At 43.6% G+C, this 18,586-nt stretch overlaps 1 protein-coding gene across 1 annotated transcript in view; it reads left to right on the top strand.

Moving 5' to 3' along the window:
• Window positions 1-18,586, top strand: part of LOC311230655 (unconventional myosin-IXAb-like) — a 326,861-nt gene that overhangs the window by 272,234 nt on the left and 36,041 nt on the right. Inside the window, exons 19-27 of the mRNA XM_084317004.1 lie at window positions 63-185; window positions 2,391-2,471; window positions 2,620-2,730; window positions 2,845-2,967; window positions 4,477-4,626; window positions 12,843-13,153; window positions 13,364-14,617; window positions 15,349-15,439; window positions 18,316-18,519. Coding sequence (XP_084173130.1) covers window positions 63-185; window positions 2,391-2,471; window positions 2,620-2,730; window positions 2,845-2,967; window positions 4,477-4,626; window positions 12,843-13,153; window positions 13,364-14,617; window positions 15,349-15,439; window positions 18,316-18,519 — 2,448 coding nt within the window. The remainder of the gene's footprint in view (window positions 1-62; window positions 186-2,390; window positions 2,472-2,619; window positions 2,731-2,844; window positions 2,968-4,476; window positions 4,627-12,842; window positions 13,154-13,363; window positions 14,618-15,348; window positions 15,440-18,315; window positions 18,520-18,586) is intronic.

An 18,586-nucleotide genomic window follows, 5' to 3' on the forward strand; every position in this document is an offset into this window, starting at 1 on the left:
TGTGTGTGTGTGTGTGTGTGTGTGTGTGTGTGTGTGTGTGTGTGTGTGTGTGTGTACTGTAGCACCTACTGGACGTGAAGTCCTTGCGGCATCTTAGCAGTGTGACACTTCACGACCGTATCACCAAGTCTCTGCTCCACCTGCACAAGAAGAAGAAACCGCCCAGCATCAGCGCACAATTCCAGGTCAGTGCCACTCTCTCGCCCTCTACTGGCACTGTTGGCGAATTACAACAACAATGATAAGTGTGTTTACATTCTTGTCTTAACCCTTTCACACTACCAAAGGGTTAACCCTTTCACTGCGACAATACAGAATGTTAACCCTTTCACTGCCACACGACAAAGGGATAACCCTTTCACAACCGTCTGTAGTGTGGTAGTGAAAGGTTAACCTTCTATAGTGTGGTAGTGAAAGGGTTAAATGCAGGTGTGTTTACAAAGATACGTAGCTGCTTAACACTTTGATTGCCCAACCCGAGTTTTCTCGGGTTTACCCCCCGCGGGTTGAATGCCCACTCACGAGAATTCGTTTTTTTTATTAGTGATCTGAAATCATATTTCATCAACCGAGTCTACCGTTGGAAATTCAGCCACTCCAGGTGCTCAGATGTGAAAAAAGCGCCCCCTATCGTCTCCCAGATGGTAATTCACCCTTTTGGATTGAACTCAATGAAAATGAATGAGAAAAAAAATCCCTGACTCCACATTTTACTTCTCACTCACGCAGCCGGGGTCGATCAGCTCCACTAGTGAGCCTCAGAGCAGCGGGGATTATGTGTTTTTACAGTATACACGGTGAATCAATAAAAGGATCGATTTTTTCGAATGGCGATCAGGAATTGGAATAAGCCATTTGGATACCATCTGATCTTAGGATAATCAGACTCGTTTTCACGGAGATATAAGCTTTTATGTGATTATGTGATATGGCTGATTGACTGTGCGAGCGGTCAGGAAATAGAAGAACCGATTTTCAGCTTGCGTACACATATACTATTGATAATCTAGCATTTATTTGAAAACTATTCATAAATAGGCCGAAAAATTACAACGTTCTAGAATATTCCAGTAAAGGGCGATTATCATGGAATGTCTTCATTTTTCCATGAAAATGAGTGCTTTTCAAAATGCTAGAAAACGGAAATGAAGCGATAAAAAAACAATCTGCTACGACAATGTTGAATGACTGGAAAATGAGTCTTTAATAAGCGACGGGCAGATTAGACACATAGCCATAATTTAAAACATAGATTAGGCGATATTAACGTTAACATTGAAGTGGTGCTGGGCATTCAAGGAGGTAAAAAGGAATTAAGCTTGGGCAGTGAAAGTGTTAACACTTTGAGTGCCAGCAGGGGGCGCCAGAAATAGCGCTTGAGTGCCAGCGCTGTAGTCAATGGGAGGGCGATCACATTTGCGAACGCATAAACTATATCTTAAATTATGCCTATGTGTCTAATACGCCCGTCGCTTATCAATGACTTGTTTGCAGTCAACATTGTCGAAACGGATTGTTTTTTAATCGTTACATTTCCGTTGTATACCATTTTGAAAAACGTTAGTTTTTTTAAACGTCCAAAAAATAATTATTCTGCAGGAATCGCGCTTTACTGGAATACACAAAACACGTTGTCATTTTTCGGCCTATTTATGAATCGTTTTCAAATAAACGCTAGATTATCGATAGTATATGTGTACTTATGCACGCTAGAGAAGCGGGCTGAAAAATCTATTATCTTATTTCCTGATCAGCACACACACTCACAGCCACACACACACATATGGGACACACTGAGATATAGGTGAAAAAAACTCTGATTATCCCAAGACTGGTAAAATAGATTCCTTACCTCAGATCAGATGTTCTCCAAAAAGATTATTCCAATTCCTGATCGCCATTCCAAATATCGATCACGTTTATTGATCCAACGCTGGGTACTGGAAACACATATTCCACGCTGTTCTGCAGCTCGGCAATGAATGGGTTCGTCTCCGGTTACATGCCTGACAAGTAAAATGTGGATTCCGGACTCTTTTTTTTCCCATCCATTTTATTCAGTCCAATCCAATGGGTGCAATACCATCCGGAGAGACGATAGGGGGCGGTATTTTCCCTGTTCGAGCTCAGATAGATCCCCAGTGGTAACGTGAGGCTAGATTGATGAAAAATGAATGGCAATCGATAATAATAAAAAAAAAATAACGATTAAATAACGAGATTTCTCGTTCTTGGCACTCAACGCATGGCATGAAGTTACTAACGAGATTTCTCGTGGCTGGCACTCAAAGTGTTAATGCACACCTCGATACAAGCTCATTGAGGGATATGAATTGTTAATGTGATGATGAGAATGTGATGACATCAGTGTTATATGATTGTGTGTGTAGGCGTCTCTCAACAAGCTGATGGAGACTCTTGGTCAATCCGAGCCCTACTTTGTCAAGTGTATCCGCTCCAATGCAGAGAAGGTAAGTAGTAGCAACAAGTAGCTTCACTCAGCTAGTCTGAATACTGATTATATACTAATATATACCATCTGATGAGCATTTCTTCTTCACATGTCTTCTCTCTCCCCTCCCTCTTGCCCCCTCCTCTCTCTCTCTCTCTCTCTCTCAGCTTCCCCTACGTTTCAGTGACAGCTTGGTCCTCAGACAGCTGCGGTACGTAGGCATGCTGGAGACCGTCCGGATCCGCCAATCAGGATACAGCATCAAGTACACATTCCAGGTAACCCCCTCCCACTACCAACCAACCTATAAAAGATGAAATCTGTCGTTCACCTCCTATCTGAAGGGGCCGTAATTAATTGAATGGCTGATGACGTTTCCATCCTCTTTTCAGGACTTCGTTCGTCACTTTCACGTGCTGCTGCCCCACGGCACCAGCCCCACCAAGTCTGGCATCAGGGAGTTCTTTCGTCAGATCCACCTGACACCTGCTGGCTATCAAGTGGGAAACACCATGGTACGCATTCTGGGTTCAAATAGTCTTGTTCCTATATCAAGCTTTTACATGTAGACCGCGGTAGTCATGTTCCTATATCAAGCTTTTACATGTAGACCGCAGTAGTAGGGCGGGGCGATATAACGATAACGATAATTATCGCGATATATTTGAATAATCAATATTGAGGGGGGGGATATCGCATTTTTTTCTTTTTTTCTTTTTTTTCTTTTTTTTCTTTTTTTGTTAAACCCAGAGACAGTGGACAGACTTGTCTTTCTTGCCTGCAACTTAAAGTAATGGCTTTGCTTGTCCAAATGACAATACTGACCAAATTGAGATTTATTTTTCTCTTGTCCATTTATTTTGTTTGCTTTCTAATGTAAAATACAGTTTGAATCCGTCTGTACACAGTAGGCTATGTGTGCTAGCAGAGCTAGTCTCCAGTCACGGTGCAGTCACATCTGCGACCTACTGCGTCCATACACCACGAACAGATTGCTCAGGTCGTCTGATCAGGGCTTGCTGGCTGTCCCCCTGTCTAGATTGAAGAAAAAAGGGGACAGAGCATTCGAAACCGTGGCCCCCAGGTTGTGGAATGCTCTGCCCTTGGACCTTAGATCTGTGGTCTCTGTAAACACTTTTAAAAAGCAGCTAAAGACTGTGCTGTTTAAACAGGCGTTTGGCGAATTATGCTCTATGTAAATCTTTTATGTCTTTTTATCTGTTCTGGCTTTTCCTGATCTTTCACGTTTAAAATATATTTTTTTTACCATGCTGCTATCTTTTGCATTTTATTGATGTTTTTACTATGTGAAGCACTTTGTGACCCTGGTCTGTGAAAGGTGCTATATAAATAAACGTTACTTACTTACATGTGCAGTGGTTTGTCCACCAAAAAAGCGCCAAAAGATAGAAGAGAAACTAGCAGAGCCAGAACTGTTCAACTCCCCTGGAGCCACAGCCAGCAGAGAAGCCGGTTTACTTTTGCTTTCAAACCAGCTGCAGCCTGAGAACTGGAGTGTGTGAGGGGATGTAACACTAAAGATGGCGGCAACGACAAAGAATTGCTGCAAAATAAACATACATCTGTTGTTTAAAATTTGTATACTTATAACAATATCGATAATTGTCGATATCGCGTGATATGATATTGTTATCGATATCGTTATAATTTTTGGCCATATCGCCCAGCCCTACGCAGTAGTCATGTTCCTGTATCAAGCTTTTACATGTCGACAGCAGTAGTCATGTTCCTATATCAAGCTTTTACATGTAGACAGCAGTAGTCATGTTCCTATATCAAGCTTTTACATGTAGACAGCAGTAGTCATGTTCCTATATCAAGCTTTTACATGTAGACAGCAGTAGTCATGTTCATATATCAAGCTTTTACATGTAGACAGCAGTAGTCTTGTTCCTGTATCAAGCTTTTACATGTCGACAGCAGTAGTCGTGTTTCTATATAAAACATTACATTGTTTACATGACTGCAGTAGTGGGCGGGGCTAATACCTCTGTGTCGTGCAGGTGTTCCTGCGAGAGGCGGAGCGGCAGCGCCTTCAGACCCTCCTCCACCAGGAAGTGCTGCGGCGAATCGTCTGGCTGCAGCGGCGCTTCAGGGCGGTGCTGGAGAGGAAGCACTTCCTCAACATGAGACAGTCGGCCCGCGTGATCCAGGTGAGACTATGGTTGTGGAAAACCTTTTGTAAAAAAAAGCAACGTCTCTTTCCAGAGAGCATGACCCAGCGTCTATGCTTTTACCAAACGGTTCGTGTTTCCGCATTCCCGTTTTGCGCTCTGATTGGCCACGCATGTTTCTGGTCATGTGACATGTGCGCCCAACCGCATGACGAGCTGTGTCTGCGCCCATTTCCGCGTCGAACAGCCTGCAAACTACCTAAAGCCTAGTTTATCACTGGTTAAGCTTAGGCGACTCTTTCGAAGTTGGTTACGCTTAGAGTTTGGAATCAGGGCTGGTGTTCTATCGCCCTGCTCTAAGACAAACTCTAACTTTAACCAACTTCGAAAGAGCGCCTAAGCTTAACCGTCCAAAGAACTTGCCGTCACACGATTGGGCGCACATGTCACATGACCAGAAACGTCAAAGAAACGTCGGTGGCCAATCAGATTAGCAAAACGCACTAACCGTTTGGTAAAAGCAATGAGGCCACCCGGTTACTCCAGATGATCCACATCTGAGCAGTTTCATGTAGGAACTATTTTTCTACGAAAATACACCTGCCATACATTATTATGGAGGGGGGGGTTATTTTTTTCTTTTTTTGGGTGAACTGCCCCTTTTTAAAAGGAGAATACCAGCTTGATAAAAGTTTTTGTTACATCTCATTATGTTAGGTTGTTGGCCGAAAAAAACTCTTCAGTTGTTTTTTTTACATTGGAACTCCATGACGGCTAAATCTTCATCAGACACCATTTGTTAGACGGCAAAACTCCTTCACATGGAGAGGGTGCAGGGAGAGGGATATTATGTTGGGACTCTGGGCTGCTATTATGTCTGAACTTACTTACTTAAGTGTGTGTGTATATATACACACACACACACACACACACGTGACGTGCATATATATGTGTGTATAGAAAGAAAGAAAATAAATAAATAAAGAGAGATTAACACTAGACAACTCGAGATAAATATGAGTGGTTAATTATATTGTATGCATGTGCTTTGTGTCTGTAAAAGGTTTGTTTATGTCATGAATGTTTGTTTGTAAAAGGTTTGTTTATGTCAGGAGAAAGAAAGTTAGAGAAAGAGAGACGGGGTGAGAGAGATATTTGGTGAGAGAGACGGGGTGAGAGAAAACAAAGTGTGAGCGAGAGAGACTGAGTGAGAGAAAGCAAAGTGTGAGAGAGATACAGAGTGAGAGAAAGCAAAGTGTGAGAGAGAGAGATACAGAGTGAGAGAAAGCAAAGTGTGAGAGAGACAGAGTGAGAGGAAGAGAGATAGAGAGAGAGAGACATAATGAGATAGAGAGACAGAGAGAGAGAGGGACAGACGAAGAGACATAGTGAGATAAAGAGAGACGGAGAGAGAGAGACAGACTGAGAGAAAGAGAGACGAAGTGAGAGAAAGAGACAGAGTGAGAGAAAGAGAGACAGAATGAGAGAGACAGAGTGAGAGGAAGAGAGATACAGAGAGAGACATAATGAGAGAGAGAGTGACAGACGAAGAGACATAGAGAGAGAGAGTGACAGACGAAGAGACATAGAGAGAGAAAGAGACAGAGAGAGAGAGAGAGAGAGGGAGTGAGTGAGAGAGAGACATGTTGAGAGAGAGAAAGTGAGAGAAAGCTAATTGTGAGAGAGAGACGGAGTGAGAAAAAGAGAGATGGGGTGAGAGAAGGCAAAGTGTGAGAGAGAGAGACAAAGTGAGAGAAAGCAGAGTGTGAGAGGGAGATAGAGTGAGAGAAAGCAAAGTGAGAGAGAGTGAGACAGAGTGAGAGAAAGCACAGTGTGAGAGAGAGAGAGACACAGAGTGAGAGAAAGCAAAGTGTGAGAGAGAGAGACACAGAGTGAGAGAAAGCAAAGTGTGAGAGAGAGACAGGGTGAGAGAAAGCACAGTGTGAGAGAGAGAGAGACACAGAGTGAGAGAAAGCAAAGTGTGAGAGAGAGAGACAGGGTGAGAGAAAGCAAAGTGTGAGAGAGAGAGACACAGAGTGAGAGAAAGCAAAGTGTGAGAGAGAGAGAGACACAGAGTGAGAGAAAGCAAAGTGTGAGAGAGAGAGACAGGGTGAGAGAAAGCAAAGTGTGAGAGAGAGAGACACAGAGTGAGAGAAAGCAAAGTGTGAGAGAGAGAGAGACACAGAGTGAGAGAAAGCAAAGTGTGAGAGAGAGAGACACAGAGTGAGAGAAAGCAAAGTGTGAGAGAGCGAGACAGGGTGAGAGAAAGCAAAGTGTGAGAGAGAGAGAGAGAGAGAGAGAGAGAGAGAGAGAGAGAGAGAGAGAGAGAGAGAGAGAGAGAGAGACACACAGAGTGAGAGAGAGAGACAGGGTGAGAGAAAGCAAAGTGTGAGAGAGAGAGCGAGAGAGAGAGACGGGGTGAGAGAGAGACAGGGTGAGAGAGAGACGGGGTGAGAGAGAGCGAGAACAACCGAGGAGGGGAAAAAACACCCGCCACGTTCGGAAACTCGGCCGGCATGTTTTTCCTGGAAGAGACCCAGAGGAAAAGCCGTTCCAAGTCTTTGTCAAAACCGAAGGGAAAAACAAACACAAATCAGGCCAGAGACTCTGTTAATCAGGCCACAGAGCCACTAAAGCTCGGGTAACATTTAGGGGAGAATAATTGAGACGGAGGATGATTATACAAACGGTCAGGCTGGCCAAAGAAGCTCCACTCATTCTCACGTTCAACCGGAAGAGATTCGGTCGCTTCAAAAGAAGTCTACCGTTTTCTTTTGAAGAAATAAACCCACACAGAGAACCTTGAATGACTATGACATTTTACTTGTGTCGTGTAAATATAGTGTGATTGTAACTCGTCACTCAGGAAGGGAATTAAAGGCCAAATCCGCAATCCAAACATCAACAAATGGGTAGCCCCACCAGTAATATACAGTATATATTAAAAAAAGTAAAATATGATAATTTTACATTTAACTTTCACAGTGTTTTGTGCCTGTAAATGGTTTGTTTACGTTCAGGAACATACGTTATATTCTGATTTTACAATGGGTTAAAGGGTAAATAATTTTTTCTTACTTACTAATGATGTTGTCGATTTTGGTAGAGTCCTATCTCAATACAATCCATGCTTCATACTGGATACCCAGCTCTCGCTAGTTAGCCACAAAACCAATGCAAAGTCAATGGGGCAGCGCTCCAGTCTGTAAAAGTCTGTGATAAATGCCAGTTTGGGGCTTTAACTCTATTTGTCTTCAGTAGCTGTGCTAATTCGTTCCAAACTCTAGAGACTATGGACAGAGAGAATAGTTTCTCACAGGGGAAGAGTCGTGATGGTGTGAGGTGTCCTTGACTTGCTGATTTCTATTTGTCAAACATGGATTTGATGTTTGTTTTGACAAAATGTCTGACAGTGTAGTCATATCAGAGACAGTCTATATAATGAGCACTACAGGAGTTTTGAATGGGGAAATCCATAATACTTACAGACGCAGCGCTCAAAAATCAAACCAATTCTGCTGCTTGTCTGCTGCTTGTTGCCACTTAAGTCTAGTACTCAGGTGTTAATTTTCCGGGGCTGGTGGCTGGGTGAACAAAGGGAGGGTACTTAACATAAGTGCTTCCCCAGGGAGGGGGTCGGGGGCTACTGCCCTCAGACCCACAAAATAATTTGTATATGGGCAGTCTGACTTGGGGTACTGACCATATATTAGTGTTGCAATGCATGATAAGTAAACAGTGAAAAAAGCTACGAAATCCGATGGGGCTGGGACATTTGGGACGAATAAAAATGTAAGATGAAAATCTGCCCAGCCTGTGGGAGGAAGTGGAGGTGTGAATCTGGCCCGGTCAAGAACAATAGGAGTCACACAATCAGTTTGGAGTGCAGTGGTGGAGGAGTGGTAGAGGTTTGAGTTTTGAGCGCTGTATCTGTAAGATGGCGGCAACAAAGAAACAACCTACTACAAAACAAACATTCAGAGAAAATACTTAAATGTGATGAATGAATGAAAAGTTTATTTTTGAACATGTAATTCTCCATATTCCTCCAAACAAATCACGGTATCTTGTTCCGTCAAACCAAACAATCATAACAACAAATTAAAAAACATTTAAAAAAAAATTATAAACAAAAGGTCAAGAGCAATGTGTTTGGTTAGCAGACATGTCCAAAAAAGGAGTAGAGGGAAGCTAAGCTTATTGATCCCTACCCCCTTACATTTATATTTGTTCTTCCATTAATTTTACTAGATATAACATAATTTAGTATATTACAATATAGAATATACTTTTACTTATATTAAAAAAAAATTAAATAAAAAAAAAACTTGATTCACTTGACAGCAGTGAATATAGTACAGCACTACATAACACAATATAACATAACTTTGTTTATCCTCATTACTAATTTCTGTATTTCTCTAATGTGTATTTTTTTAGCTGCTTTTTAAATTGTGCCACATGTTTACTCAGTTTGATGTATTCAGGTAAATTATTCCAATTCCAGGTAATTTACCAATGACTTCAAATATGAAACAAAAACGATGATATGTACAACAGTTTCTTAGATACGGATCACTCTCCATTGAAAGAGACAGGGGTCTTGTTAGTCCCGTTATCAAGAGGGCAGCAGAGTCAGGGAACAAAATTTACTTTTTGGCTTACCAGCCAAGGTGGCTGGTAGATTAAAAAAACTACCAGCCAGGCAGATTTTTTTACCAGCCAAAAATTTGAAATAGCTTTTTAGTATATCGCCATGTATTATTATTATTACTATATACAGGGCTCTACGCTAACCTTTTTCCCAGGGAGCACAAGTGCTCCTAAATAAAATTTAAATTTAGGAGCACAGTGAACATTTTTCAAGTAACAGAGTTTATTAACAAACTATTTATTACATGCATATTATACTGTGCGTGCGTGTGTATACTAACGGTCAACATCTGTGCAATAGCACATATCACCAAAATCAGACATTGGCCCATGCCTACTAGACACAAAGGATATTGGTTGTCAAGCTGCTTTTGTATGTTGTACTGTTGTCACAATACCAACATTTTGACTTTGATACAGATAGGAAAGGTAATGGAATATATTATTAGATGACAGAACATGGAAAATCCTTTATACAATTATTTAATTCATTATCATTTAAACGCTATTGAATAATAGTTAATCAATAGTAATTAATACAATTATTCTGTTACAGCTAGTGAGCTATATACTATAGCTACTGTCCATCAATATCATCCTTTTGAATGAAATAGGTTCAGGAGAGAGATGGAGAGAGGGAGAGAGGGAGAGAGAGAGAGAGCGACACACACACACAGATTATCAGCCCTCTCTTCCCCCACTATGCCTCTGAGCATCCCCAGTGATTAGCGTTAGCAGTAGTTAGCGTTAGCAGGTTAGCTTAGTTGGAGTACTCAGTTAGCAGATACTATTACAGTAGTTAATGTTTTTAGCGCGACATGGGTATAACTGGCGAGGATGCAAAGCATGTTAGACAATTGGAACTGCTGCAGACTCTAGATGAGTTGTTACAGAGCTGGTCCACGCTGCTCCGTCTCTATTATGAAATTACAATTGCGCAGTTGAGACGCCCACTATGCAAGACTATTACTCGCACACTGTGCTCCTAAATGATTTTCCCGGTTCGCACAAATCTATTTTTAGAGGCAAATGCGAGTGAAATGCTCGCACTGTATAGCCTTGATATAATACTCTAATATGCTCATATGGCTCCCAATTATTTTACACGCCAGAGTGGCCGAGTAGCCTCTGTAATTTACCAGCCAAAGAGGAAATCTACACGCCATTGGCGTTTGGCGGGTGCTTATTTTGTTCCCTGAGCAGAGTGAATCGCGACTTTGGTCATATATCACACATTCACATTATACTATTGCCAAATAACAAAAGTATTGTCTTCCAATAACTTCTGTTTTTCATTTGTATCTACGATGATTTACATGTAAAGGAACATGGAAAAAGATTATAAAAAGTTGAAGTCAAAGGCAGCTCTACAAATTTTAAAAAGCCTTTATTAAATGGCTCACATTATTTAGATCATTTAAAAGAAACCAACATGTTTCGGCCTACATAGGGCCTTCATCAGGGTATAGGAGAATATAGGTATATCGATGCCAGGGTATATAGATGAAGGCCCTATGTAGGCCGAAACATGTTGGTTTCTTTTAAATGAGCTAAATAATGTGAGCCATTTAATAAAGGCTTTTTAAAATTTGTAGAGCTGCCTTGGACTTCAACTTCTTATAACTAACGGATCCTACCCCGGATTTAATCCAAAGAGCACCTATTGAAACACAAAACTAAGAACGCTGTAGCCCTCTCCATATCCTCTTTTATGGAAAAAGATTGTTTGTAAACAATCAAGTGAGATGTCCTAAAACTGGAAAGTCACCATATATATATATATATATATATGAGTGCAGGGTTGCCTGCAGTGCAGCGCCCCTAGAGTAGTTTCGGGGTTCGGTGTCTTGTTCAAGGGCACTTAGGTAGAGATGGTGAGCACCTTAGATGTAACACTAGCCACCCGTCAGTCACCAGCTCACAGCTGGAATCCACCCTCCTGTCAGTGCCGGAGATCAAACCAGCAACAGTTACTGGCTGGCCTCTTTTTTACCTCTAGGCCATCCTGCCTCCCCCTACCTAAAGACTTTTATTGCTTCATTCGGTACACTTGCAAATTGGGCTTTAGCTCAAACTGTCTTGTTTTAACCTCTTCAGGTATACGATCACACTAGTGTGATTAGGAGACTCGGGTCCTTCAACGTGTGCAATAGACTGCTGCAGTTGTTTTTTTAACCAGTCTATAGTGGCCAGCGTCCTCTTCTATGCTGTGGTATGCTGGGGGGGGGGGGGGGGGGGCTACATCAACTCGAGGGACACCAACAAGCTGGTGAGGAAGGCTCGCTCCGTGGTGGAAGTCGAGCTGGTCAGACTAGAGGTGGTGGCAGAGAGTAGGTTGAGAAGGAAGCTGGCTGCTATCCTGGAGAATCCCTCCCACCCTCTCTACGACGAGCTAGTCAAGATGAGAAGCACATTCAGACTCATACCCCCCCGACACACCACTATCCGCCTCGGCCAATCCTTCGTACCAGCGGCCATCAGGCTCCACAACAGTGAGCAGGCGCTGCCAGCAGCTAGAGGACTAACAGCAGCAGAGCTCGAGAGCTACAGTACTAGGAATGTCTGATCACTGAGTGTGTCTGACTCCAACCTAAACAACACAGACTACAGCGTATAATGTATGACGTATATCATGCCATACTGCACCTGTGTGTATACTGTCGTACTTACTCAAAGTATATATTTAGATTCTAGTGTTTATGGTAACCATATTTATTGTAATGTATAATATAACTGATAGACCAGGGCGGTCAGGTGGCGTAGCGGAGATTGCGTTCGTCACCAACCCCGGAGACGCTGGATTCGCCTGTTCGAATCCATCTCACAGCTCCGGGGTTGTCACCAGCTTGGCTGGCCGTTCACACTAATACAATTGGCTGTATTAGAGGGTGGGAGAAGCTGGCGGGGTGGGTCCGGGTCGTTGTAAACAGCGACTCCTACAGTTCGGTCGGGGCGCCTGCTAAGCGCGGATAGGATCTAAGGGCGGTAGTGTGATCCTTCCACACTTCCTCAGTGAGAGTCCACGCTGCCAGGTGAAAAGAAGCGGTTGATTGGCTAGACGTGTGTCGGAGGAAGCACGTGATAACCTCCACTCTCCCAGACCGACTGTGGGGGGTAAGTGCGCAGCGACCAGGAAGGGGATTGGGAATTGGCATAACGACTAACATTGGGATGGGAGAAAAATCGGAGGAAAAAGGAGAGGGAAAAAGATAAAAAAAAATAAAAAAATATAACTGATAGACCATACAGACCCTCATCTGCACCTTGATCACACTGCCTACTTGCTCATATGCGTATATTCAGAGTTAATTGCATTGTTTACACTGCCTATTTTTAACTTTTCTACTGTACTATAATTGTATTGCCTGTATTATGTCTTCTATACTATTACCATACCTGTACCCCCCCTCCCCCCCTCCCCATGCTGCTATGATGCCTGAATTTCCTCAAGGGGATCAATAAAGGACTATCTTATTTGATCTTATTTTGAGAACATAACATTCTAATGTTGACGTCACAGTGTCTACTGACCATTGAACGGTAGAGTAGAATTCTAAGTTCATTTATATCATTTCCAACGTACCTAATTTCCCGCCCTATAGCGATGGTGGCGAGGCGTGCTCCTCAGAGAGTCCGAGTCCGCCCTGGACCAGGCGGCGGAGGAGGAGGAGGCGGCGGTCCGCCTGCAGGCGGCGTGGAGGGGCCACGCGGAGCGCAGGAGGTTCCTCCAGTGGCGCCACTCTGCCCTGGTTATCCAGAGGAGCTGGAGAAACTGCCGCCAACACAGGGCTCTGGCCGCCATTACGGTTCAGACAGCCTGGCGGGGATACAGGGAGAGAAACCGCTACGCTAAGATCCGCGCGGCGGTGACTCGTCTCCAGGCGGCAGTCAGGGGACATCTAGCACGCCTCAGGTGAACACACGCATGTGGAGGAGAATGGTACAGGCTTTTAACATACCCCGGTAGATAGAACATAGATTTTAAACACCTTGGTGTAATTTCAGGTTGTTTATTACTGGTTATGTGAGAGGTATAACTACTGTAGTTTGTTATAGGAAACCCACAATTTTGAAAAGTACAGAATGTTACATTGACTGTGTTGTTCACTGGTCATCCCTCCAGGGTCGGAGAACTGAAGGAGCAACGTTTACGTGAAAGACAGTTACTGAATGACCAAGAGAGGCCAGTCGCAGAAGAGGAATCGGAGACGACAATGAGCCTGGATGCAGGAACCATGAATGACTTGGCTCCTTCGAGAGAAGATGGAACCTCCGTAGAACCTTTGGAGGACTTTAAACCCGACCCGCCGGACCCGGGAGAGGTGGACAGAGAAGAGGACTCGGAGAGAAGCAGGAGCACGGATGACAACAGCCACAAGACCCGGTCCAAGCGAGAGAGCAGGAGGATGAGAGAGCTGGAGCAGGCCAAGTTCAGCCTGGAGCTGCTCAAGGTCCGAACCACCAGTACACTCTCAGAGGATTCTGTCCCGGGTAGCAGCACCCCCCCCACCCAGCTGGAGAACCACCACCCACCCTCCTCTCCCAGAGGGTCCCCGGTTAGTCATGGAAGCTTTGAACTTCTCAGCATGGAGGATATGGAGACGGAGGGCTCCGGGCGTCTCGCTAATAAATCGACGGTGCCTCTTGGTCACCAAGAGGACGCTAGTTTGGGGACATTCCAGCCAGAGATTCAACCCGTGCGCGAGGGACTACGAGACTTAAATATCAACGAAAAGACAATGCTAGGGTCGCCAAGAAAGGAGGACGGTCCTAGAGCAAAGTTTTATATCGCTTCTGACCAAAGCCCAGCGCATGAACCCAAATTCCAAAGCCCCAGCAAGACGTACAAAGAGAGGAGAGAGTCCACCTCTCGCAGACCGGTTGTGGTGGTCATCAGCATGCAGAAAGAGAGCCCTCTGGAGGAGGGGGAGCTGCACGCAGTCCAACCCCAGGGAAGAGTGCCTCACACGGAGACAAACTCATCCAGTTCCTGCCTTACCTCCATTGCCGGTTTGGAGGTAGGGTCAGAGAAGACGACCGTTACCCAGGCTAAGGGAGACTCGTCTGGGGTGGACGGATCCTCTAAGGTTCCTTCTCCCGTCACCCATGGATCCACTCCAGATTCACCAGGGCTCTGCTCCTCGGGGGTGGACATTCAGATCACACTGGAGCCCAAGGCCCCGGGGCCCATGGCTCCACCGAGCCAACAGGAGAGGAAAGAGGGTCGGCCGACGCAGGTGGCCCCCGGTCCCATCCTGGACACCAAGCCGCCCAAGGCCCAGAAAAAGAGTTCAGCGCAGACGGTTATCGTCAATATGATGGAGAAGCCCTCCACCTCCATGTTCTCTCCACCCAGACGCAAGCTGCCCTTTTCCAAGTGAGTGCTTGAGTATGTTAATAATAAGCAGATCGCTGAAGCCGTGCTACTAGAAACCGCTTTGGGGATTTCTGTTTCACAGTTGCGTTCCTTATTATTCATTAATGCCCAGATTCATTAATGCCCCTCCCTCCAGGGACAGTCTGGATGAAACCACACCAAGTCTGATGACCTGTCCGTGCATTCAGTTCCCTTTTGCCTAGTCAAGTGCTTTCGTCCAGTAATAGTCTCTCCCTGGTAGAGGAAGTCTAACCAGATAGTCTAACCAGATAAATTATAGAGTGTCTCGCATTGGAATTCTGTTGCTAGGGAACAGTTTGGACCCAAGTGTATTTCCAGTCAACTATTACATTGCAAGAGGAAATAAACGTGGGTCCTTTTTAGTTTATCGTTGTCACTTTGAAACAATCTATGCAAGGGCGTGAAGCGCCAAAGATCCTGACCCAGCTCTAATGCTCACTGCAGCAGAGAATTCTAGCCTTGGAGACGTCAGCGCAATTACCTGCCTATCGTGTTTCAAGAGCTGGGTCAGGATTTTCAACACTCAAAAGATGCTCACACACAGTTTGGATTCATAGGCAGAGTTAGAGTTCCTATCTTCACTATTGTGAAGGTGACTAGTCAACGCTTCCCAAGAAGAGCATGACCAGGACTAACTAGTCAACTAGCTGACTAGTTAAATATTCTGTACTACCCCTGATGGCTTTGTCTCTATCCTACCTGGGTTGTAGGTCCGATAAGGACTTGGTAAACCAGGAGAGGTCGCTGGCCATGCACAGAGATGAGGCCTCCAGCTCGAAAGCTGGATTTAGAACCAAAGAGGTAAGATGCACGCACACACACACACACACACACACACACACACACATGCACACGCACACGCACACGCACACGCACACACGCACACACACGCACACAGGCTTACACATTACATGCACAATGTCTGCGGTCCTGCATTTAGGCTGCTTTTCATGCTCACTTTGTGTAGAGACACTGTCTTGCGTGGACAGTGGAGGATGCTTAAGATTGAAGGAAGCTTGTATGTTATAAGATATTAGTAACTTGTCTGTGTGAAGTTTGATACTGTTGTATGTACTTTAATGTGATTGACTTGTAGTCCCAACTTACAGATCCTCAACTAATACAATAATTGTAACTGGCAAGGTCTGTGTACATACCCTCACTCCTATCTCCGTCCACACACACACACACACACACGCACGCACGCACGCACGCACGCACGCACACACACACACACACACACACACACACACACACACACACACACACACACACACACACACACACACACATGTATATATATATATATTATATACACACACACACACACACACACACACACACACACACACACACACACACATGTATGTATATATATATACACACACACACACACACACACACACACACACACACATGTATGTATATATATATACACACACACACACACACACACACACACATGTATGTATATATATATATTATATACACACACACACACACACACACACACACACACATGTATGTATATATATACACACACACACACACACACACACACACACACATGTATGTATATATATATATTATACACACACACACACACACACACACACACACACACACACACACACATGTATGTATGTATATATATTAGTGCTGTCAAACGATTAAAATATTTAACTCGATTAATCGCATGATTGTCCATAGTTAACTCGCGATTAATCGCAAATTAATCGCATTTTTATTTTTAATTTCTTTTTTACCTTAAACAGATCTTTTTCAAGTTCCAAGTTTTAATACTCTTATCAACATGCGAGTCAACAAATGCTTGCTTTGTGCAGCCATTTAACACAAAAGGATGACCCTCATGCATTGCAAATTTGCATCAAATTCAAAACAGAGTGATGCACAAAATAACTTAAAAGAAAATAATAATTTAAAACAATGAATAAAGTGTGCATGAAATAATAGGGGAAAGAAAACGTTAGGAACTTGTTACATTCACACACACAAGGGCTGATTAATCACACACCCCCCTCTCTCCGTCACACACACACTCTCCCAGCTCTTTTTCTCTTTTGCCCCTTCCTCATCTCTCTCACCCCCCTCTCTCTCTATATCTCACACACACACACACACACACACACACACACACACACACACACACACACACACTTCAGAAACAAACATAGTATCAATGAGAGCATCAATAATACACCTGAGTGAAGTCTAGTTAAAAAAAAAAAAAAAAATGTTTTTTTTTTTTTTTTTTTTTAGTTAATCTTGAGTTAAAAAAATTAGTGGCATTAATAGAATCGGGAGTTAACGCGATATTAACGCGATATATTTGACAGCCTTAATATATATTAGTGCTGTCAAACGATTAAAATATTTAACTCGATTAATCGCATGATTGTCCATAGTTAACTCGCGATTAATCGCAAATTAATCGCATTTTTATTTTTAATTTCTTTTTTACCTTAAACAGATCTTTTTCAAGTTCCAAGTTTTAATACTCTTATCAACATGCGAGTCAACAAATGCTTGCTTTGTGCAGCCATTTAACACAAAAGGATGACCCTCATGCATTGCAAATTTGCATCAAATTCAAAACAGAGTGATGCACAAAATAACTTAAAAGAAAATAATAATTTAAAACAATGAATAAAGTGTGCATGAAATAATAGGGGAAAGAAAACGTTAGGAACTTGTTACATTCACACACACAAGGGCTGATTAATCACACACCCCCCTCTCTCCCTCACACACACACTCTCCCAGCTCTTTTTCTCTTTTGCCCTTTCCTCATCTCTCTCACCCCCCTCTCTCTCTATATCTCACACACACACACACACACACACACACACACACACACACACACACACACACACACACACACACACACACACACACACACACACTTCAGAAACAAACATAGTATCAATGAGAGCATCAATAATACACCTGAGTGAAGTCTAGTTAAATTTTTTTTTTTTTTTTTTTTAGTTAATCTTGAGTTAAAAAAATTAGTGGCATTAATAGAATCGGGAGTTAACGCGATATTAACGCGATATATTTGACAGCCTTAATATATATATATATACACACACACGCACACCAGGGCTGTCCTTGACAAAATAAATTCTTCTAGGATTTTATCGTCTAATAAATTAGTTGACTCAAACAACTAATGTATAAAAATGTGTTTATATAGTCCCGTGCATAGTCAAGTGCTTATTAAAGACCAAAGTATAGCTGAGAATAGTGATGTGATGTCAGAGAGTTGTAACTCGTTAAAAAACACATGATGAAAAAAATGCTAAATCAAATAAAACGACAACCAATTTGTTGACTACGAGAGGGCAGCCCTACACATATCCCTGCACAACACACACACACACACACACACACACACACACACACACACACACACACATACCTGCACAACACACACACAACACACACACACACACACACACACACACATACCTGCACAACACACACACAACACACACACACACACATACACACACCATACCTGCACAACACACACACACACACACACACACATACACACATACACACACCATACCAGCACAACACACACACACACACACACACTACACACACGGCTTGTCCCAGCTGACCCGACCTCACTGTGATTAACCTGTAAGCAGGTGGGCCGGCCGGGTCCTAAAAAGAAAGCGCGCATGTCCCGGACGCGCTCTGACTTCCTCACCCGCTGTAACTCGGAGGGGGCCACCCAGTCGGACGACGATGACGAATACTACACCCCCGCCGTGTCCCGCACGCTGCCCCTCCCCCTGCCCCCCCCACGCGCCCGCCCCGAGGGCAACTTTCACAGTGACTCTGAGATGGTAAATCTATTCTCCCCCTTCGGGGCGGGGGCTGCCCGGAAGGCCCTCGTACCTCCTCCGCCGTCTT

The sequence above is a fragment of the Notolepis coatsorum genome (assembly GCF_963971535.1).
Source record: "Notolepis coatsorum genome assembly, chromosome: 6".
NCBI classification, from domain to species: Eukaryota; Metazoa; Chordata; class Actinopteri; order Aulopiformes; family Paralepididae; genus Notolepis; species Notolepis coatsorum.